The 20,111-nt window shown below is 41.9% G+C and overlaps 1 protein-coding gene across 1 annotated transcript in view; it reads right to left on the bottom strand.

Moving 5' to 3' along the window:
- WDFY4 (WDFY family member 4) overlaps positions 1 to 20,111 on the bottom strand; it is a 133,874-nt gene that overhangs the window by 43,128 nt on the left and 70,635 nt on the right. The window contains exons 40-44 of the mRNA XM_084290014.1: positions 15,414 to 15,491; positions 14,340 to 14,543; positions 13,461 to 13,512; positions 12,038 to 12,204; positions 513 to 661 (exon numbers count right to left, since the gene is read on the bottom strand). Coding sequence (XP_084146140.1) covers positions 513 to 661; positions 12,038 to 12,204; positions 13,461 to 13,512; positions 14,340 to 14,543; positions 15,414 to 15,491 — 650 coding nt within the window. The remainder of the gene's footprint in view (positions 1 to 512; positions 662 to 12,037; positions 12,205 to 13,460; positions 13,513 to 14,339; positions 14,544 to 15,413; positions 15,492 to 20,111) is intronic.

The raw sequence follows: 20,111 nt of genomic DNA, 5'->3' as shown, positions 1-20,111 counted from the left end.
TGCACATGAACACACAGTATGAGCAAAGAGATAAGTCTAACAGACTCATTTTCAATATTGATCAGTATCAATAAATCATGAGTCAAAGATGATAGCAGTGTGCCAAATATTAATTATGATTCTGTCTTGGAGAAACAAACAAAAACTTATTAGACAATGAAGTGAAAGGCTCTTGTAATGACTATTCCATATGAATAAAAGATGGGAGGCAGCCAGAAAGGAACATTAACAACACTTTAAAAGAATTAAAAAAAAATAATAAAAGAAACGTGTTAGACTGCTCACCATCTCCACCTGTTGGAGTTGGGAGTCCTTAATGCACCTCCAAAGCCTATGGACAAGCATCTACAGTAAATTAGGTTAAACAATTCCGCAAATATGGAAACGATAGCAAACTTCTTGCTGTGCTAATATTGTTTTTGGAATCCCCCAAAGTCTATGAGAAATCTAGGGCTGCATGTGTCAATTCTGTAGTTAACCAAGCAGATCTCTGAGAGGAAAGAATGACTCACCTGGACAAGCAGTGTCGTGTACAGTAGACCTCTTCTAGAGGGGATAATACAAAGCACTCACAGATGTAGAAGTGCTCTTTTCCAAAGAGCAGCACTCCTTCCAATGCTGTATGTCCCTGCACAACTGCCACAGAGCACTTGAAAGTAACCTAGTATGGAAGTAAGCATAACAAAGCCAGGAGTGGGTAACACAAGAGACAGGGACAGCAGGGAGCAAAACCCAATGATATAGAAGGATATGTATTTGTACCAAAACACCTGGCCTCTTGATTGGCAAATCTATAGGGATGCAGCCACACAATCATCATGTGATTGACAGTGCATGCCTCCCTTGCACTAGTAGTGGGAAAGTCTGATGTCCTTCCCCACCCCCTCCCATGTAACTCTGCCCCTTTCCCATCTACCTGGGGCTGTATTTAGCAACATCACTATAAAACACAAGGACCTTACAAACGTTGCAGAAGTCAGCACTGCAAAGCCTTGTCAGCAGCAGTGATTCTACAAAGACAGGGAGTTGATGCACTGGGGAAAGAGTGACTTACACAGCACCATGCGTAAGAACAGTGTCATATAACAAATATATGTACATTTACAATACAGAGAAAAGACAAATATTTGTAAAAATGAAATCTACACTTGCAAAAATCCTTCAAATTGATTCCAAGGAACAATAAGCAAGGAAAGGATCTAATATTCTTGGTATTTATCTCTCCAAATCTGAGTAACAAAACTCCTTGCATCAGCATTTTTCCTTCCTATATTATACAAGATACCAGTCAAAATATATGAGTCTATGATTCTAGCTGCTTTAAAATAAAGATTTAGTTAGACATTCTGGAATAGTAAGAACAAAACAAACAAACAAAAAACACACCTTCCTTGGCATCCCTAAAATTCACCTCCTTTTTCTTACTCCTGAGCAAGCTAACTTGGGCATTAAAATGGAGGAATTTCTAACCCACAGTTCAGATGTGTTGGGAATTTTTCAACAAAATAGTTCTTCAGTATATACGCCAGCTCATAGAAAGTTTTCTTGGGATTTGACCAATTTTGATGGAGAAAAAAAAGACTTTCATCTGGAACAACTTTTATGGCTGAGATGGTGCAGTAAAAAAAAAAAAAAAAAAACACACAACAGACCAACAGATAGACTAGAAGAGCCTAATTATTTAAAAATTGTGCGGGTTGTGAGAAACTTAAGAACAAGTTCAGATTTTAAATCAAGCAGTACTTAATTGAAAGGAATTTTCCTAACATTTAGAGGCAAGACACTCCTTGTTTTTCTTGTGTGTTAAGTCAATCTTCTACATATACTCAGCTTAAGAAGAGCAAACAGTCTACTGACTAGCATAGTTAACTGGGAGGATTAAGGCCAACTCACTGCTATGCCTGGTTTGCACAAGAACTTTGAGCTGGCACTTTCTACATTTCCAAGAAAGGATGCAGAAGCAAATCACCATCCTATTAGCCTACTCACAGGTGAAACACCCTTGAAAATCCCTTCATAATACTACAAAACTGTAAAATTCTCCGAACTTTAAAATCCTAATACTGCCTTACATACTAAAAAAGGATTAGATCTGAGAAGTATTTACATAACAACAATTTTGCTGGCTCCGAAATCTATTGCAATGTTCTTGTGAGAACAGATTGACAAGCATGGGAAGTAGCACAAAGCAGTTTATTCTTACAATCTCAATAATCTTACCTCTACCAAACTTCACTAGAACTGAGGTCCTGTATTAATTTTTGTACATGCAGAAATGGCCCAGAAATAGCATTGGTTCTAGAAAATCATATGAAATCTCAATATCACTATAATAAAAATATATAGAGCAGGTGTGCTTCTCTAGAATCTGCACATTTCAGCTTGGCTTTCTGCCTTTGTTCCTATTGTACTCTATTGCTGGAAGCAAACCTACCCTCTTCCTTGCCTCCATCCCAGAACGGGCTGACTCAGGTCAGCTGAAACAGACCTGCACAGCTATATAAGCTTTCAGTCTCAGATGCCAGCATAACTTGGTAAAACTATTAGAAGTTTTTTGTTTTAAAATTCAGTACAGAATGAAAACTGTATGAAATAGAAAGATGCAAGAATTCAAAAGGGTGATTACTATTTTGATCAATATTTAAAATTGACATAAATAATAAATAAATTCATTAATAATTCAAATAAAATCTTGCTTCGACATTTTATTTTATTTACTGAAAAGCAATTCTTTTCACCAACAAAATGGAGTCATTTTAAAATCACTTGGATGGGAACAGAAGGTTGGTGAAATTCTGGAGTAAAAACAACAACATTGGAAGATTACCGTGGGCAATTTTTAATGAAAATCACTTCACTTTCTTCCTCTTCCCACTCCAAATTAATTTTAAGAGGAATCTAGCATTTCCAGTCACCTCTCCCACAGATCCCACAGGAATGCCTGTCTCCACAGGGTTATGCCACCACAGAGCTCTCTGAGCTGCAGTACCCACGTGTGTGCAGGCCATTACGTGGTTAGAGGCATGTATGCTTGCACCGAGAGTGCTGGGGAATTCTGCTCACATTAGTGAACCACAGGGCTTCCTGAAGTAATTAAATAGCAGAAAGATTGCTTCTTCCCAAATGGAAGGTAACTGAATAATGAAACATCAGGCAGTTGCATAAAATAGCTAAATGGACACAAAGTTGAAATCCAGTCTTCTAAGAAATCTGCCTCAGCAAGTCCAGCACTCTGATCCACATCAAAGAGCCACTTGACCAATTTCACTCTAACTCTGCAGCTTTTTAAATCTTATTTATTTGGTTTGGTTGCATATATGGCTATCATGGGACTCCCAGCAGACAGCAGAAAGCAGGGACAGATGGAAGCATTGTAATAAGAAAGGAGATTCTCAAGTAGATCTAGGCAGGTAAGCGTGGGTAAAGGGGAATGGGCAGGGGAAAAAAAAGGCAGAGCAAAAAGGGAGCAGGAAAAGATAAGTAGTAAGAAAAACAGCAAAGAAAAACAAAGGCAAGTATGACTTATGCCTTTAACCGTCTTGATGTGGAATATTAATAGGGAAAAGAGCCTACAGGAATAGGGATATGGGACAATTCAAACCAGAAATATGGAACTGAAAAGCATGTAGGGTAAAGCTCAGGAAGCAGCTGGGTAAGTGCCAAAACTGTACTGTTTGGAGTAGGACTAACATACCAATAAAGCTAAAAGCACTCATGTCAATCCAGCTCTCCTGTTTACAGTTTATACTAATCTGAATACCAGTGTAAGACACAAGGCATAGCAGGTTGACTCTTAGCCACATAGATAGAGCAGTCAGGTAAAGCGCTCCAGTGAGAGCCCTTTGGCTGTATGCATGGCATAAAACCACATGCTGGCTAGCACAGGGCAGGAGGCAAAGCTGCTGCTGGAAAACAGCAGAGACGAGTCAAGAACAGTTCATAGGGAAGACCTAGGCAGAGCCATGAGATAGGTTGAAAACCTTAGAAAAGGTTGTCTGCAGCTGACAGCCTAGGTAAGTTGCAGCAGGTGACAGTGATCAAACTCTACATACAATTCCTGGAACTTTATCCTTGATGAAGACTGCACAGTGTGCAAGAGGAAGGTCTGTAGGTCAGCCTCAGAAAGTGTTTCCAGCACAGCAGGAGCACCACAAAATCACAGTCTCAGAGCTGTACTGAAAACATTGCCAGAGTGAAAAATTCAAACTAGAGATAACAGACATCATGTGTGTGTGTTTGGGAGGCACATGGACTGTGAAGGGGGCCCGCACACAATCACTAACATGGTCTGGCACAAATAACCACTATGGTACTCCACCTAAGGCAGGATTGGGACACATTAGCAGGCCTTGAGAGGGAAAGAGCATATACTTCTCCTTTAAGGCCTATTAAACTCTAAGCCCAAGTACGTTCCTGCCCTTCTGCACTGTCAAACCACTAACAGTCGCTGGTGCCAAATCCATTTCTTCATTTCGTGTTAACACCCCCAACAGAATTAAATATATTTGCACTATTAGAAATAGTAGAGCCCTTGGGCTGAGTCAGTTCTTCTCATTTGGAGAACAGGGTTCATTTTTCTTCCAGGTGAGTAATAAAGATCTGACAGAGGTGTACTAGAGAACCCCCACCAGGACAGTCTTGTACCTAAAAGTCTTGCATTGAAATACCAGGCAGCTTGAAATTACCACAGATTAAATAAAAACTTTCATTTTCTGTCAAAACAGAACAGAATCCAGTTCACCAGCTACTAGAATCATTAATCAATGATGCAAAGGTGACATAAAATAATTGAATAATTACCTTCTAAGGTATTGCCTGAAGCTCTGCATCTCTTGATTGCTCTGTTCATTTGTATGTACAAAGGAATTAAAGCTAAAGGCGTGTTTAGTTTGTGTGTGCACATGTGTCTTCTCTCCCTTTCTCTTGTTTTTCAGAAGAGCTGTTTGTAAAGGCATACAGTTGCATTTAAGCAAACAGCAATAAAACCACACCTGCTCTGGAGTTCAGGAGCCAGATTTCCAAAGGAATTACATTCCTGAAGACGCAAGCAGTCTTTACAGGGTTTACAAAAACACCAGAGGCGGTTAGATCTATTCCCAGAGACCCTGGCAGTGTTAGTATTGCCCTTTCAGGGAAAAATACAACGCAAAGAAATTAAAGTCACAAAAACATGTCAATGGAACATGCTTACCCATGTCACACACCCTACTGAGCGCAACAGTTTTACGGCGTGAGGACGAAAGAACGGCTACTCTTGAGTCAGTCCGTAGATCAGTCTGAATAACTATCCTGATTATTAGTATCAGAAGCTTAAGGAAAGAGTATAAGAAACATGCTAGATATGGCATCTTTCTTGATCTTTATGTATCTTCTAAACAACCAATGGCTTAGGGACATTCTGAAGCCCCTCCTTCCTTTTTACTGCCACATCTTGTATTCCCCTATAAACACTCACAGCCATCTCTAATTATTTGCTCAGAGATGAAACCTGTGGTTATATACTATTTCTGTCCTTTCTGTTGTGTATCAGGATGTATTAGCTACAACAGATCTGTCAGTAAAGTAGGGTCAGTGCCACAGAGTTTAAAATGACTAGAAATATATGAAACAGAACATGTTGCTTTCACAATTTTTGCTAGGAAAACAGATGCATGCTTTCATGGTGACAGGCATATAGGTCCATCTTTTAATGCCACTCACAAGACCTTTCCTGCAATGTTTGTTAGTTTGCTTGCTGTTGAAGACTCGTCTTACTTTGAAACTGTCACACACGCACCTCATTAATCACAACTTAAGAATAAGTGACAGGTTGCTTCATTCTCCCCAGCTGCTAAATGACCAAAGGTAACTAAATCCACTTGGCCTAGTCTTTCGTGGTAGGGACTTCAGGCTCAAGTTTGATCCCATCTGAACTGTTAAAAACATTGGCTCAAATTCCTTCTGCTTGGGTTTGAGTGAAACTATTCTAATGCCAGAAAGATAGCAACAAACCTTGTGGTGACAATTTTGCTTTGGAAGACCGACAACACACACACTTTTTTGCCGGTAGCCTCTATCCACCCTTTCTCTCTCTCTCCCATAATCTGCTGGAGTAAAAACCTTATGCACAGGAGGCTTTCCTTCAGTGTGCACTTATCAGGTTTTATCAACTTCCCAAATGCTGCAGGAAAAGAATATCAGGTATTCAGGAGAAAAGGCGTGGAAGAAGGTTTCTGTCTGTACATGGTCGTGGGCACTGGGGTTGCTCTTTGTCCTTGCTTTCTGTGCTGAAAGCTGCCATCTGTCCCGGCCCATCGCCAGCCTGAGAGGCTGGCATCCCTTAGCTGATGATAGCATCTGGAAGCCAGCTCTAATAGGATTGTGCTCATACCTCTTGCACACTCAGACATCTCTGTCTCACTCCAGGCTCCACTCAAACAGAAAATGCTGCCAAAAACTAATATGAGCCCTTTAATTTTCCCTTCGGTCAGTTCACTCAAGTTCATGCCCTTCCCCATGACTCTTGGGAGTAACCACAGCAAAGTTTGCCTACACCACACCCTGCTACATCACTCTACACTACAGAAAGCAACTGTTAAGGCATCATCAGCTGTGCTAACCTGAGGTGGCAGTCAGGGCCCTGGTGTTTGTCTGGAGCTCTGCAGAGATCCAGGGAGCAGCTACAGCTTCACAACTGAAAGACGTTTTTCAAAACAACCAAAAAAACACAGAAGCAGATATGAAGAGGGACACAAGTACAAGGAGTACAAAATGTCATGGTGCAGGTGCACATCCAGAAAAGCACAGATGTGGCTGAAGATGCTCTGTTTTTTTTGTGACACAGCATGAGTTGGACCCTGCCCTTTACACCTAGTAGCACAGTTGTTGACTGAGATCTGGTGGGAATGCACGAGCTGTAGTGGGTTTACGTGGCAAGGTTTTGGTAGCAGGGGGCCATAGGGGTGGTTTCTGTGAGAAGGATCTAGAAGCTGCCCCATGTTTGGTAAGGGCCCCATAGTTTTCCAGAGCTGAGCCAATAAGCGATGTTGTTTTGCGCCTCTGTGAGAGCATATTTAAGAAAGGGAAAAAAACGCTGCGCCACACAGCAGCTGGGAGAGTGAAGGGAGTGAGAAAAACAGCCTTGCAGGTGCCAAGGTCAGTGTAGAAGGAGGGGGAGAGGTGCTCCAGGCGCCGGAGCAGAAGTCCCCTGCGGCCTGTGGTGAGGCCCATGGTGAAGCAGATGTCCCCCTGCAGCCCATGGAGTACCACAGTGGAGCAGGGTTTCACGCTGCAGCCCATGGAGGAGACCACGGTGGAGCAGGTGGACCTGCACCAATGGAGGCTGCCACCTGTGGAAGACCCCTGCCGGAGCAGATTCCAGGCTGTACCTGTAGCCCGTGGAGAGGAGCCCACGCAGGAGCAGGTGACCTGGCAGGAGCTGCTGCCCGTAGGGGAGCCAGGTTGGAGCAGTTTTCTCCTGAGGGATGGACCCCGTGGTATGGACCCGTATCTGGAGCAGTTCTGGAAGAGCTGCTGCCTGTGGGAAGCCCACGCCGGATCAGTTCATCAAGGACTGTATCCCGTGGGTGGGACCCCACAGCACAGGGGACGAGAGTGACCGAGAAGGAGCGGCAGAGAAGAAGTGCTGTAGACTGACCATAACCCCCATTCCCCCGTTCCCCTGCGCCACTTGGGGGGAGGAGGTGGAAGAGGGTGCATGGGGGGGGAGGGTGCTTTTGGTTTCTTTCCTTTGTTTCTCACTTCTCTAGCTAGTTGGTAATGAGCAATAAATCTTACTATCTCCTTATGCTGAGTCTGTTTTGCCCGTTACAATAATTATTGCGTGATTTTCTCATCCTTATCTCAACCTTTGAGCCCTTTTCACATATTTTCTCCCCATTCCTCTTTGAGGAGGGGGAGTGAGAGAGCGGCTGTGGTGGAGCTCGGCTGCCCACTTGAGTGGAACCACGACACGAGCATGGGCTGGGAAGGGGCTCCCAGCTGTCTCTTCACTGCAGCAGAAACCCAGACAGGACAAGACGGAGGAGTAATCACCTGTAAAGCCTTGTCCTTCTTCAGGCAGTCCTGTCTGAACACAGGAAGAGTTTCACATCAAAAACCTTTATTAATGCTCAGAACTGCTTCCTGCAGTGGGGCAGCCATTACAGCCTCCACTCATGCAGCAGGAAGGAAAGAGGAGAAACTGAGGCATAGAAAGGGAAAATGACTTGTGCCAAGACCTGGCTTCCCATTCTCCTGCTTCGATCCCAACAGCTAGTGCCTGTTTGTGCTGCACATCAGCACATGTGAAGTTCTTTTCTGCATCCTTGAACTAGGATGAACTGTAACAGTGCTCCCATGAAAACAAACTGTCTTGGTGCCTTATATAGCTGTGAAGCTTGTGCAATGCCCCTAAAACCACTGGCTCCACTAAGTGCATGCAGAGCTGCTGCACACTTCTGCCTGTCCCAGATGCTGAACTTCACAGCTGCTCCCTCCTTCAACTGAACTTATTCTTTAATCAGCTCCTTTCTCCCAGCCAGTGGATCTCTCTCCCTCTTTAAATGTTTTATGCTAGCCACTTCTATTATTGTCCTTGGCATCTCCTGTGCTCTCTCCCAGCCCCTCCTTTAAGGAAAGGCATTGTGCCCAGATTTCTGCTAGGCCATGCCCTCTTGTTAACTTCAGATTCATTACCCCAGCTGCTTGGATTTCTTACTGTCTCAAATGACTTGCTGGCAAACAGAGCCTTATTTTTCTCCAAAATTCAGAGTTTCTATGGGAAAATCATTTCCCAAGCCTTCTACACTTTCTTCATCTATTACATGTTAACTGCACGTTAACAACCTGGCAGGACTGCTTCAGGCTTGTAAAGATCAGGGAGGCAATCTCACAGTTGGGGGCTCAGGTTGCAGATACACAAATGCAATCTTCTTGTATCTGCTGGTAAACCAGGGTTATTTAAAGGGCTGGCCCTGGCTTTTGGTAGGCAAGCTGATAGATTAGATCAAACAGGTTCCTATTCGCATTTCTCTTGTGCAATTTTGCAGTTTTTCTCTTGCATGCACAGCTGCAGAACTGTGCATAACATTACCCACAATGCACATTACCTCTCCTTCCATGCCTACAGCATACATGGTCTCAGAATACTGAGGCCATGAAAAATACAGTCTTAGGCTGTATACGCACTGCTTTGTTACAGTTCGCCTGAGCCCACTAAGAGCAGTCCTTTTACCTAGCTTCCACAAATGGTCCAGGCTGGGGCTATATGAAAAGGAGGAGGCAAAGCAACAAAATGTCTCAGCTACCCACCCACCATTCTCCTAGAGCCTGCCAAAAATCTGCCCTGAACCTCCATTCCTTATGCCCAGCCTCTCTTCGAGGGGGCAAGCTGTGGGCACGTACAATTCCTTTTAACAGCCACTTCCTTCTTTTTGTACCACCACAGAGCCAAACACAACACCCTCTGCATCTTGCTTTTCACCAGTGTCACATATAAGGCTTTTGCCTTTTGGATCTAGATCACTGAAAGTTGGTGGGGTCTAGGGGAAAATGGTGCAGAGTACATAAATACATGTACAGCCAGCCTCATACATCCGGCAATTCTACTGATAGGTTACCACTGTGTAAGGAAGATGACTGGGGCCTATAGCATCCCTACTAGCTGCAGAATGATGAAGGTAAGCAGTATGTATTACAAGGACCATGGCTAGAGGAGAAAAAACATGATCGGTATAACTAAATGGTGCTTTGAAGGTATGGATTTGTACATACACACATACCTACCCATTCTATGCACTGGTAGCACAGAAGGGAACAAACTAGTAAATGATTATGTCATTAAAGGCTACAGTTGCACAAATCAGGTATTAATTTCTTGATCTCTGTAAGTTCCTAAATCCAGAAGGTTTGACTTTGAAATCTGGGAAATATGTTCCTCTATGGTTAGTTTAATGCATAAAAAAAAGGCAACAAAAAGAACGTCTAAAGGCTGAACTTTTCATGGTTTGGGTTCTGTTCAAACAGAGCATGACTGCTCCCACTTATGATTTGTCTCCACTCAGGGACTAACCTTCACAATACTCAGAAGCTTCCTTCCTTGGCCTACCATACTTAAAATGCATACTTAAAATGATTTCACAGGAATGCCTAGAAATGTTTTAGTTTATTTTACAAGCAGGAAAAAAACAAAAGACTAGATTATATTAGCAGGAGAATACCTCACCCACACCAATATTTTCCTTATTTAACTTGCTGTAAACAGACTGAGCATTTGATCAAACAGCATTTGATCTGCTACTTCTGCAAAAAGCTGTTGCACATCTGAATACGTACAAAGGTGCTTGTTTAATGGTGATACAAGAAAAAAATAGCAGAGGGTGACAATATGAAACAAGGACCACTTTACAGAATAGAGCTATCCCTGTGTTCCAGAAATCTATCTAGTAGCTGCCAAGGCATCACAATGACTTCTCTGTGCAGTGCAGTAGGTAAGATGGTTCCAGTTGCCTGGTTCAAGTGCAAACAGCTCATGAGGCAGCCATTTACAAAGCAGGACTGCAGCGCACTAAGTGAGCACAGGACAGCTAATGTCACCCCCTACTGCTTTTTTTAATACTTCTGTCAGCTCGGCAGCACAGTGACTGCTGCTGGAAAAAGCATGCCTGGCGTTTCTGACGGCTTCCTGTGGAGTTACATGGAGAAGAGACAGACAGCCTAAAGGCTAAAAATGAGATCAGCACACAGAAAACATGCCTCACATATTCATGCTTGACTCTTCTGCTGTGGAGAGGTATGTGGGGGCAGGGAAGAGGAGAAGCAGGGGAATGAAGTATGTTGTATAGACAATGTACCAACAGCTTTAATAGCTTAAGGAAGCCATCATGTTGGAGAACACAAATGTGACTCCTGGCAAAATGCCAAGAAAATTCAGCTAAGATACTGAGACAAAAATAAAATAAGCATTTCTATACCTAAGTACAACCATCACACAGCACTGTAACAGCAGAGTCTAAATGCTTGAGTCTAACCCTTAGGTTCCACTATGGGATGCTAACTCCTGGGCCAACAGGGGGAACAATGCCACTTCAAATAACATGTACAGCGTAGAAGATCACAGAATGAGGCTAGGTCTACTCTTTGTGACAAAAATCTCATAATCCTGGGAGAGATAGCTATGTGCAGAGCATATCCAACATGAAGGATTTGACCCAAAGACACCATTGCAGGGAGTATGTCAAAAGTGAAGGGCAGGTTGCCAGCTTTTGAGCAAAGGGATTAAACTGAGAACACCACGGTGAAGTTACTGTCCTGCTGACAGAGTCACTCTTATTTACTCCCCAGTTCCTGTCCTCACAGCATTCCTGAAACTGCCTCTTTCTTAGACACAGAAGACACTGTGAAGATATAAGAGAGAAGGGTCACCAGTCCAGCACAACATCCAAGAAGCAACAGCACAGTTTTGAATAGATCAGACAACAGAAGCATCAGACAAATATGAAGCAGAGAAGGTCTCTGTGGCCTCAGGGGGAAGAATCTGTCCAGCATTCAAGGAGAGGTGGAGAAAAAAAAAAAAGGGCACACAAAGGGACAACAAAAATATTTACTGGTATTCATCAGGAAGAGATTTTGAACATCACTGAACTAGCATTTTTACAAATCTAGCACAACCTTCCATGGGTAATAAGTTGGATCAAGACACTGCTCTGGGCATGGATAAAGGTAGGGAAGTTGGAATTTCAGGTCTGTATAATTTGCCATGTCTCAGGCAAAATGAGACAATATTGTCTCACATGTACCAGAATACCTTGGTCACATACCCAAAATTTTTGCTGTTACTTCAGAGAGTTAGTGTTAAATGCTCTTCAAAAGTAACCCTATATAGGCATTTGTACAGAGGCTGGAAAATTGCAAGTGCTCTTAAGAAACAGATATTGATATCTACTGTAGACTGAATCCATCTGAACCAAAAACTGAGAGGAACAGGTAAGCCTCCACATCCAGTTCACCCTCTAAAAGCCATTTCCCCTGAGAAAATTTTCTAGTTCATCTTTGCTACCTTTTCACTCTCTGCAAACTCCTGCAGTATAATTTGTCTCTCCACACATAGCTCCAAGAAGTCTTCTGAATGGAAACTTTCATGTAGAGCAGGGAAGAACGTTAGCTGGTTACAGTCAGATCCTTTCTCATCCATGTCCCTCTCTGCTCCACTTAACGTCAGCTCTCCTATATGAGTATGAAAGAGATGGCAGTTTTAGTGGCAGCCAGATGACAACAAAATAATCTGCACTTTAGATTTTCACCCAACCTGTTCTACTTTGGGAAACAACATTATCAGATTTTGCAGATCAGGAAAAAAAATAGGCATGAGAAGTAAAATCTGTGACTGCTAAAGAAGGGTGCTTAGTTCAACTAAAACCAGGTCCCCACAATTCAGTCATAATTCAAATCAAATCCCTATCATCACTGAAGATTCAAACATACTGAATAAACGTATTTATTCACATTTTTGCACTGTGTTGGGCTGATCATATGATAACCAAATAATTTTAAAAAGACTCTGTTTACATACTCAGATTAAATTAGGAAGAACTGAAAATGGCAGTCTCCCACGAACATGCAATGAGCAGGATCATAAAAGAACACAAGGAGAGACAGCCCACTCTGTATCTTGCCCAAACTCTTATCTTGCCCTAAGTTTGGGGAATTTGTACTGTACATACAGTTAGGGAAGGAGTGATCAGCCTTCTCTTAATCCTTCTTACCGAAGTAGACTGCAATCACTTCCACATAGAAACTACATAGTACTTCAGTCTTGTTCTGAGCCTAAACAATAGGCTCCATTCTCCCTCGATTCCCGGGCCCTAGCACATGAAGAAGCATACAACAATATACTGCCTATATCCAACAATGTACACTAAAAGCTGGACTTGGAGCAGCCATACAAATGGCTGAAATCCACAGCCTTAGACTTGGCTGACATTTTTGAACTCGAACTTCTTAATTTTTTCCTCCCTCTGAAAACCTATCAACCTCTGTACCATATTTCACTAGTCTGTTGTTTTCATTCTTTTAATGTCTCATGTAACAGAAATCCTGGCCTTGGGAAATGAAAAATGTTGACAATTACCATATTTGAAAAACCTGGTCCCATTTTGAACACTGAAAAACAAATCTGACATGTTAATTTTCTTGGAGATTTCCTCATATTCTCCATTATTCTGTCCACATTCTTGGAAACTCACATTTCCTATAATCACTTCCCTGAGCCATTTATCACCAGGTATTTATACCACCTATAATAACTGTGCCAATCTTTTAATAGATGTTCAAATTTATTTATTTTATTTATTTTTTAGCCCAGAATGCTGACACTAAGCATTTTACCTAGACCAAATTCTGACCTGGAGCCTTGTACACAGCTCTCTTTGGCTGTTTGTATTTACCCACTACCACAATGTAATTTAGCCCTAAACCATTACCTGAATCCACTTCAGCAGTGGGGGTTGTTTCATTTCTGTTTGGTAGGAAAACCTGAAAAGAGACTAGGTATGACTACAGAAGAACATGCTGTCAGGTAAACATAAACAAAACCCTGCTGCAGAGCAAAGCACAGATTTGGAACTATGTTGCAGGTAAGTGCCTTGGAAAATCAAATAAACGCATTTGAAAGGACACAAAAAAAGAACTAGATGTAAGAATAATAAGTGTCAACAATTAAGCAAAAGGTCTATTGTCTTTTCAAAGATGAACCTCTATGAGGCCTGTTATAGGATAAAATCATATAACCCAGACTGCAGAAAATTGTCAGAATTCAAACTTCGTATAAAAGCCGAAAATGTCCTAAAGATGGAAACCTCTTGACATATTAATTGCTTCAGCTTCTGACTGATAGGATTTGGCACTTAGAATCTATGGAGACAGACAGTACTAAATTCCCCATATACACAGGTCAATGCTTAGTTCAAACCACTCTAATTCCCCTTCTTGATCATTCACTAGTTCTAGCAGCCCTAAAATACGTAAGGCTAACAGGATGGTGCAGCTTTCTAACCAGACTCTGCTGGATACACTGCAAAATACTATACCCATGAGATATTACAAGCAGAAAAATATGTCTGGGTTATATTCTCAATTATTTTAGATTTTGTATCAGAAGAGATGGAAAATCATTCCGTGGCTGCCAAATTCATTGCAGTTGCTGTTAATCTCTCTCTCAAACCAAGACTGATTCAATGGATTCCATACGCATGGCAGAGCATATGGGTAAATCAGGTGATGAAGAAGCGGTAGAAAGAGAGGATTATAAAGACACCGGCAACTGCAACAGAATTTGTGCACCTCCTGTAAATATTTTCTACCTCACTCTTCATTCGTATCATTGTTGCTCGGGTGTTCCCATGTTGAATCCTCCTCCTCATACGTGAAGGCCCTTCAAAACAGTCAAGAATCCATCGCTGCTCTAAGGACTGTGAGGCAATTCCCCATGGGCCCCTCCTGTAGAAAAGCTGCTCTTCAAGTACCATCCAGTCCTTGGCTGCTTTGCTGTAACCACACTGCAGCATCTGTGAGACAGAACCACTTCGTTACTCCTCCACACTTCCCTCCTGCCACCCCAGCGATTTAGAGGGATCTGCCATGTGGGACCACAGCAGAGCAAGTGTTGCAGACCCAGCACAGGTCTGACTGACTACCAAAAGAGTGCTCTGGGAGATGCTACTAATCAGATAAAAGCAACAAACATAAGAATGTAGCACACTTCAACCTCCTTGAGAACAGCTGCTTTCATTTAGATATTTAGCTCAAAAGCAGTGAGCCAAGAGAGCAGCTTCACAGAGGATTTATTCAACTCCAATTTTTCTGGCCAAAACTCATGTTTAATGGCAACAACCATGCTCAATGAAAACAGAGTCTGAAAGTTTCAGAAAAATATTATACTCCCTCCAAACATGGCATAAATTTAAATATTTCTACTTGGGGAGGAGGTGAGAAGGAACACACTAAAACATTAATCTAAAGGAGAGGTGAATTTCAAATTTCAAAGAATTAAAAGCTTGTTGGTCCCTGAAGGTCAATCCTGAAAAAGAAACATACCTGTGAGATTTTACTGACTATGAGTGAATTCTCTTGAAAAGTTTTACTGGCTGCCAAGAAAAAAGGTCAAAGCCCTCACTTTCATTTCTGCCAACGTATGAGTGGAATAATTCAATTAAACAAACAACAATAAAAGGCTCCTAAAGATAAAGTGAGGATCTGCAAACTATTTGGTGAGTGATGGATATTGTACCATGTGTTAGTGACGAGGTCAGCAATGGAGCTCACTGCCTGTTACAGGCACACTACTTATCTCACCTCTGAAATGCCTGATTCTCAAGGTAGTCCAAGAGCAACCTTTCAAAATCAGAAAGGTGTCGCACAACATTCCTGTTCTTTACCTGTACATGATCCTTGTACAAAGAGGCATACAGCTCCTGTCCAGTTCTTCGGTACTGTTCCATACATGACACAAATCCCTAGAAGAAACATCAGAACACATTACACCCATACAAGGTGCTGCAAGTGTAAGCCCCAAAGGACAAAAGCAGCCATTAGTTTCTCTGTCTTCTGAAAAATAATTAGGGAATACAGCCTGTGTCTGTGAGCTTGACAGCTCTCCAGACAGCACAGTGATGAGGCAATCATCTGAGAGCAAGCTGCACACTCACACAAGGGAGATGAACATATCCATGATCTTAACAAGGGTCATTAGTGGAATTACTCAAGAAGGAGAAAGAAAACAAAACTGCAAGGCTTTTCCTTTCAGACCTAAGATATTTAGTACTACAAGTAGCAAAAACAAACAAACAAACAAAAAACAATTTGCTGTTGTCAAGACTCCGACTGAGGTAAGGATCTGGGATTTCTAACTATACACCTTGCTGTATAAACAGAAAGCACAGACAAAGGGCTGGTCCATGTCCCCATTCTGCACACAGGAAAACAACTGCTCCTAAAAATATTTTTGATATTTAGGAGCCTAGATCTACCAGCAACAAATGACTTTCAGTATAAATATGCTATTTAATGGGAATATGATGCAGAGATCTCTGAGCTAGTTTTAGAACTGGAAGATTGTAGAGCTGTGCTAGTGCAAGATGACAACCACAGTAACTGCCTCTGCTTCACTATGCAGCATGGATACGCCTTAAACCCAGCATTACTCAGGTGCTTCTGGAAATATGTGTCCCCCAAAGCAGTCTGACACAACTTCCTGGGCACCTTCCCTTCCAGGATGTTCTAGACTCAGAGAACAGTGAACCTGTATCAATAGTCACTGCATTTGTTATTGTATATGAATGAACTTAAGCTAAGGAAGGGTCTGTGCAAGCACGAGACTGATAAACTGCTGTCAGGAGATTATTTACTGCATTCCCCACTTTGCAAATGGGTCACTATGGGACTCACGATGATGTTCCTAAACACTGCTGAATTACACAGATACACACAAGCCACAATACCATCTAAACCATAAATATCTACTCCAATCGCCAGCCAAATGTGTAAGAGGTACACCAAAACAATAAGATGAAGAGAAAATGAATCAGGGTGGCTGTTTATTAACTGCATTACAGAGAGTAGCAGAAGTTTCTGTTCCTTTAATAAGGTCCTGAGGATTAGTAGTGGCAGAGAAGGCAGAAGCTGTTCAGAGATTACTTAGGACAGCTTAGAGTGCCCTCAGTGCCACGCAAAAGCTCTTGTGCCCACCAGTGTCCCTGAAGGGTTTCTAACAATGATCAGAAAGTCAGATTGCTCTGAGTCACAGTCCAAGTCTAAACTGGCTGTGAAAGTCCCAGACTCTCGCTACCTACAGCCATGGATCAGATGGGTAACTTTTAAATGCATGGACTCTGTGCCATGCTGACAGTGATTCCTCACAGCAAACTGTCTAGCTGCTGCTTGCACTGTGCTCTAATTAAGTTAACACACAAGGTCTATGTGGTGTGCCGATTACTGCTGGCTGTCAGCCAGGTCTGCACCCCTGCCGTGAAGTCACATTTATTGTTGTTTCCCTGCAGGAAGCTCCTGTTTTACACTGATGAAAGTCATTACATTTTTGTTTGTTTAAAGCATCATTAAACCTGTAATCACAGTTGCAGCCTCACAAAAGTATTCTATAATTCATGCAAAACTCCCATAAAGGCTGACCTAGAAAGCAACAGAATCTCCATGCTGTTGAGCCAGGCTCAGTACAGGAGGAGAGCTGAGATCCCAGCTTTTCGTAGACATAGGGTAAAGGCCATTCAGAGTAGACAACCAATCCCTCCATGTATTAGCAACCATTTCAGATACCCGCAGGCTGTTCAAGCAGAGCCAGTGCCCTGCTGGCAGCTGTTTCAGTTCCGCGCACTCTGTGTTTCAGACATGGTCACTGATCAGATCCCTGAGCTCAAAGCCCATGTTGAAAAGGTTCTCACTGCATTTCCTGACACAGCTCCGAGCCTTCCAAACACACGGAGGGTTCTCTGAAGGAAAAATTCTGCTAGCCACATCTGGTGGAATGAAGACTAACCACTTTGGCTTCCAAATGAGCTCTAGCTAGTCAGCTTTAACCAGATGAGCATGTCCCCAGTGACCACCCCCACAAGAAATCCATCTGGCTGTAAAAATAAAATGAACAGTTAACAAAACTGGAGATCGCTGTGACTGCAAATATATACATATATACACACGCACACAAACACACTGAAAAGAGTATAGACCAGGCTATCATCTATCCATTGTTTGGTCTGAACAATTAAGACCATACAGTAAAGCTTAATGAACAACTAGTGTGACATTTGCTGTGACCTGCTAATAAATAAGCAGATTCCATTAGAAAGACACATCCTGAAATCATATATTGTAGGGGGTTATCCTTTAAAATGGCAACTCCATGCTGTAGGTTGAACACAACAGTGTTAGGGTTAAATATTTATCTTGAACAAAAAGGATATATCGGCTTTGATAATTATTAGAATTGTGTGACATTATGTATGGGTTTTGTTTCAATATACAGAAAAGCAACTCTGAATGCAGAAAGTGTAATGTGTATTCTAAGGAAGATCAGACTAAAAGGCCATATTAATCCATCCTGGCCTAAAACGGAGCACAGTAACATACTTTAAGTCTTCCTTATACAGACTTCTCTACCTTGCAGCCTTAGGCACTTGCATTGGAAGTAGACTCGGGTCATTTTGCTAGCCCACATTCCCCAGACAATATGTAGAGCTTCAAAAGGTGATGGAATTTACAAGCTATTTCTCTACTGGGAGCGGGGGGATGGCAGGGGAGAAGGGGGTGCAACACACAGAATCCAAATCCATTTTTCCTCTTGCTGCATGGAGACCTCATGCAAATAAAAGTGAAAATGATTAGCATTGAGGAATAGTAAAACCAGCAAGAAGAAAAATGCTGGCAAGCAGAGAAAAATGGCATGCCAAAAAACCCAGAGAGTGGATTTTCTGTAATTTCTTTCAACGAAAGCAATAGAAGGACTGTTTGTAATAAAAAATGATTAGAGAAAGAAAAAAAAAAAAAAAAAGATTGAGGTGTAACTTTTAAGTTAACAATTCCCTATTGAGCTCTGGAATGTTTTTATGTCTATTTTTTATATGTATGTGTTATATGTGCGTGTGTTTATATATATCACTTAACACTCCTGCAGTCCATAAATACCCAGGCTTGCCATAATAAACTCACATTGCATGATACAGACTCCACAAATGCCACAGATCTTTCCTAAAGAAACATTATGTCATTGGAGCTCTGCGCTTTGGGGCTTTCTTTGGGGAATTACAGGCTGCATGTTGTATTACAGAACACATGTACACCAAAGCTCTTAATAAATAAGCTTCAAGATGAAGATCCAAAAGGACAGCCCACGTATCCAGATCTCTCACAATGGCAAGTGTATAGGTCCAATCCAACAAAGTCAGTAGTCAGACAGATGACAGTGAAAATAACCAAATACTTAATTTGAAGCATGTGTTTTCAGCATCTGTTGGTGAGGACTAGAACTAGTGATGTTAATCTACTTCTTTCTAAGCTAAATAAGTATGATAAATATATATGTACACAAAGAACACTTGTATAGCATTGCAGCTATGTTAGATGTATTAAATAAAAACATCTACTCTTGCACAGTGATTTTCATCAGTATCATAGAATGGTTTATGTTGGAAGTGACCTCTGGAAGTCACCTGGTCCAACCCCTCTGCTCAAGCAGGGCCGTGTCCAGATGGCTTTTGAAGATCTCCAAGGAGGAAGACTCCACAACCTCTCTGGACAACCTGTTCTGGTGCTCCATCACCCACACAGAAAATAAGGGTTTCCTGGTGTTTAGATGGAACCTCTTGTGTTTTAGTTTCTGCTCATTGCCTCTTGTCCTGGCACTGAGCACCACAGAAAAGAGTGTGGCTCTGTCATCATTACATCCTCCCTTCAGGTATTTGTACACATCAGTAAGATCTTCCCTGAGCCTCCTGCTCTTCAAGCTGAACAGTCTCAGCTCTCTCAACCACTCCTCATAGGTACTCTACTCTCTCTGATAGGAAAGTACCTATCAGAGGTATTTATGAAGGAGGTAAGTGCCTTTATTTCTACCTTACAGTTGGAGAAACTAAGACAAGTGAGTCTCTGGAACATCCCACCACTATGAATGGGAGCTGGTGATGGGACATAACCAACCTGAATTACTTTGAAACAGCTTGGTAATCTCACAAAGATGAATGTGGCGATAATTTGCAGTAGCAGGGCGAACAACTTAAACCAATTTGGAAATCCCTTCTGCTGCTCTTAAGTTGTTCCTAGTGCCAGCACACTTTCTAATATAGCTGATTTGCCAGAAATTAGTACTTATATTACAGAAAGGAGTCCATATCCCTAATTCCTCTAAACTGCCTTTCAGAATTCTATTTGGGAGTGTTTTTTTGTTTTTGTTTTTTTTTTTTTTTTTTTTTGATTACAGCTATTTGAGCAATTGCTAGGTTTTCTGAAAGTGTTCTGTGGGCACAGCAGACAAATGGAACAGCACATAAGGTGCTCTGACAGACAGAAAAAAGTACATGTAAGTACCTGTAATTAGCGTATGTAACTAGCAACGAGGTTGTGTACAG

This window comes from Netta rufina (genome assembly GCF_964035555.1).
Source record: "Netta rufina genome assembly, chromosome: 7".
NCBI lineage: Eukaryota > Metazoa > Chordata > Aves > Anseriformes > Anatidae > Netta > Netta rufina.
Note: the sequence above shows the minus strand (reverse complement) of the source record. Positions and strands in the feature narration are given on the sequence as shown.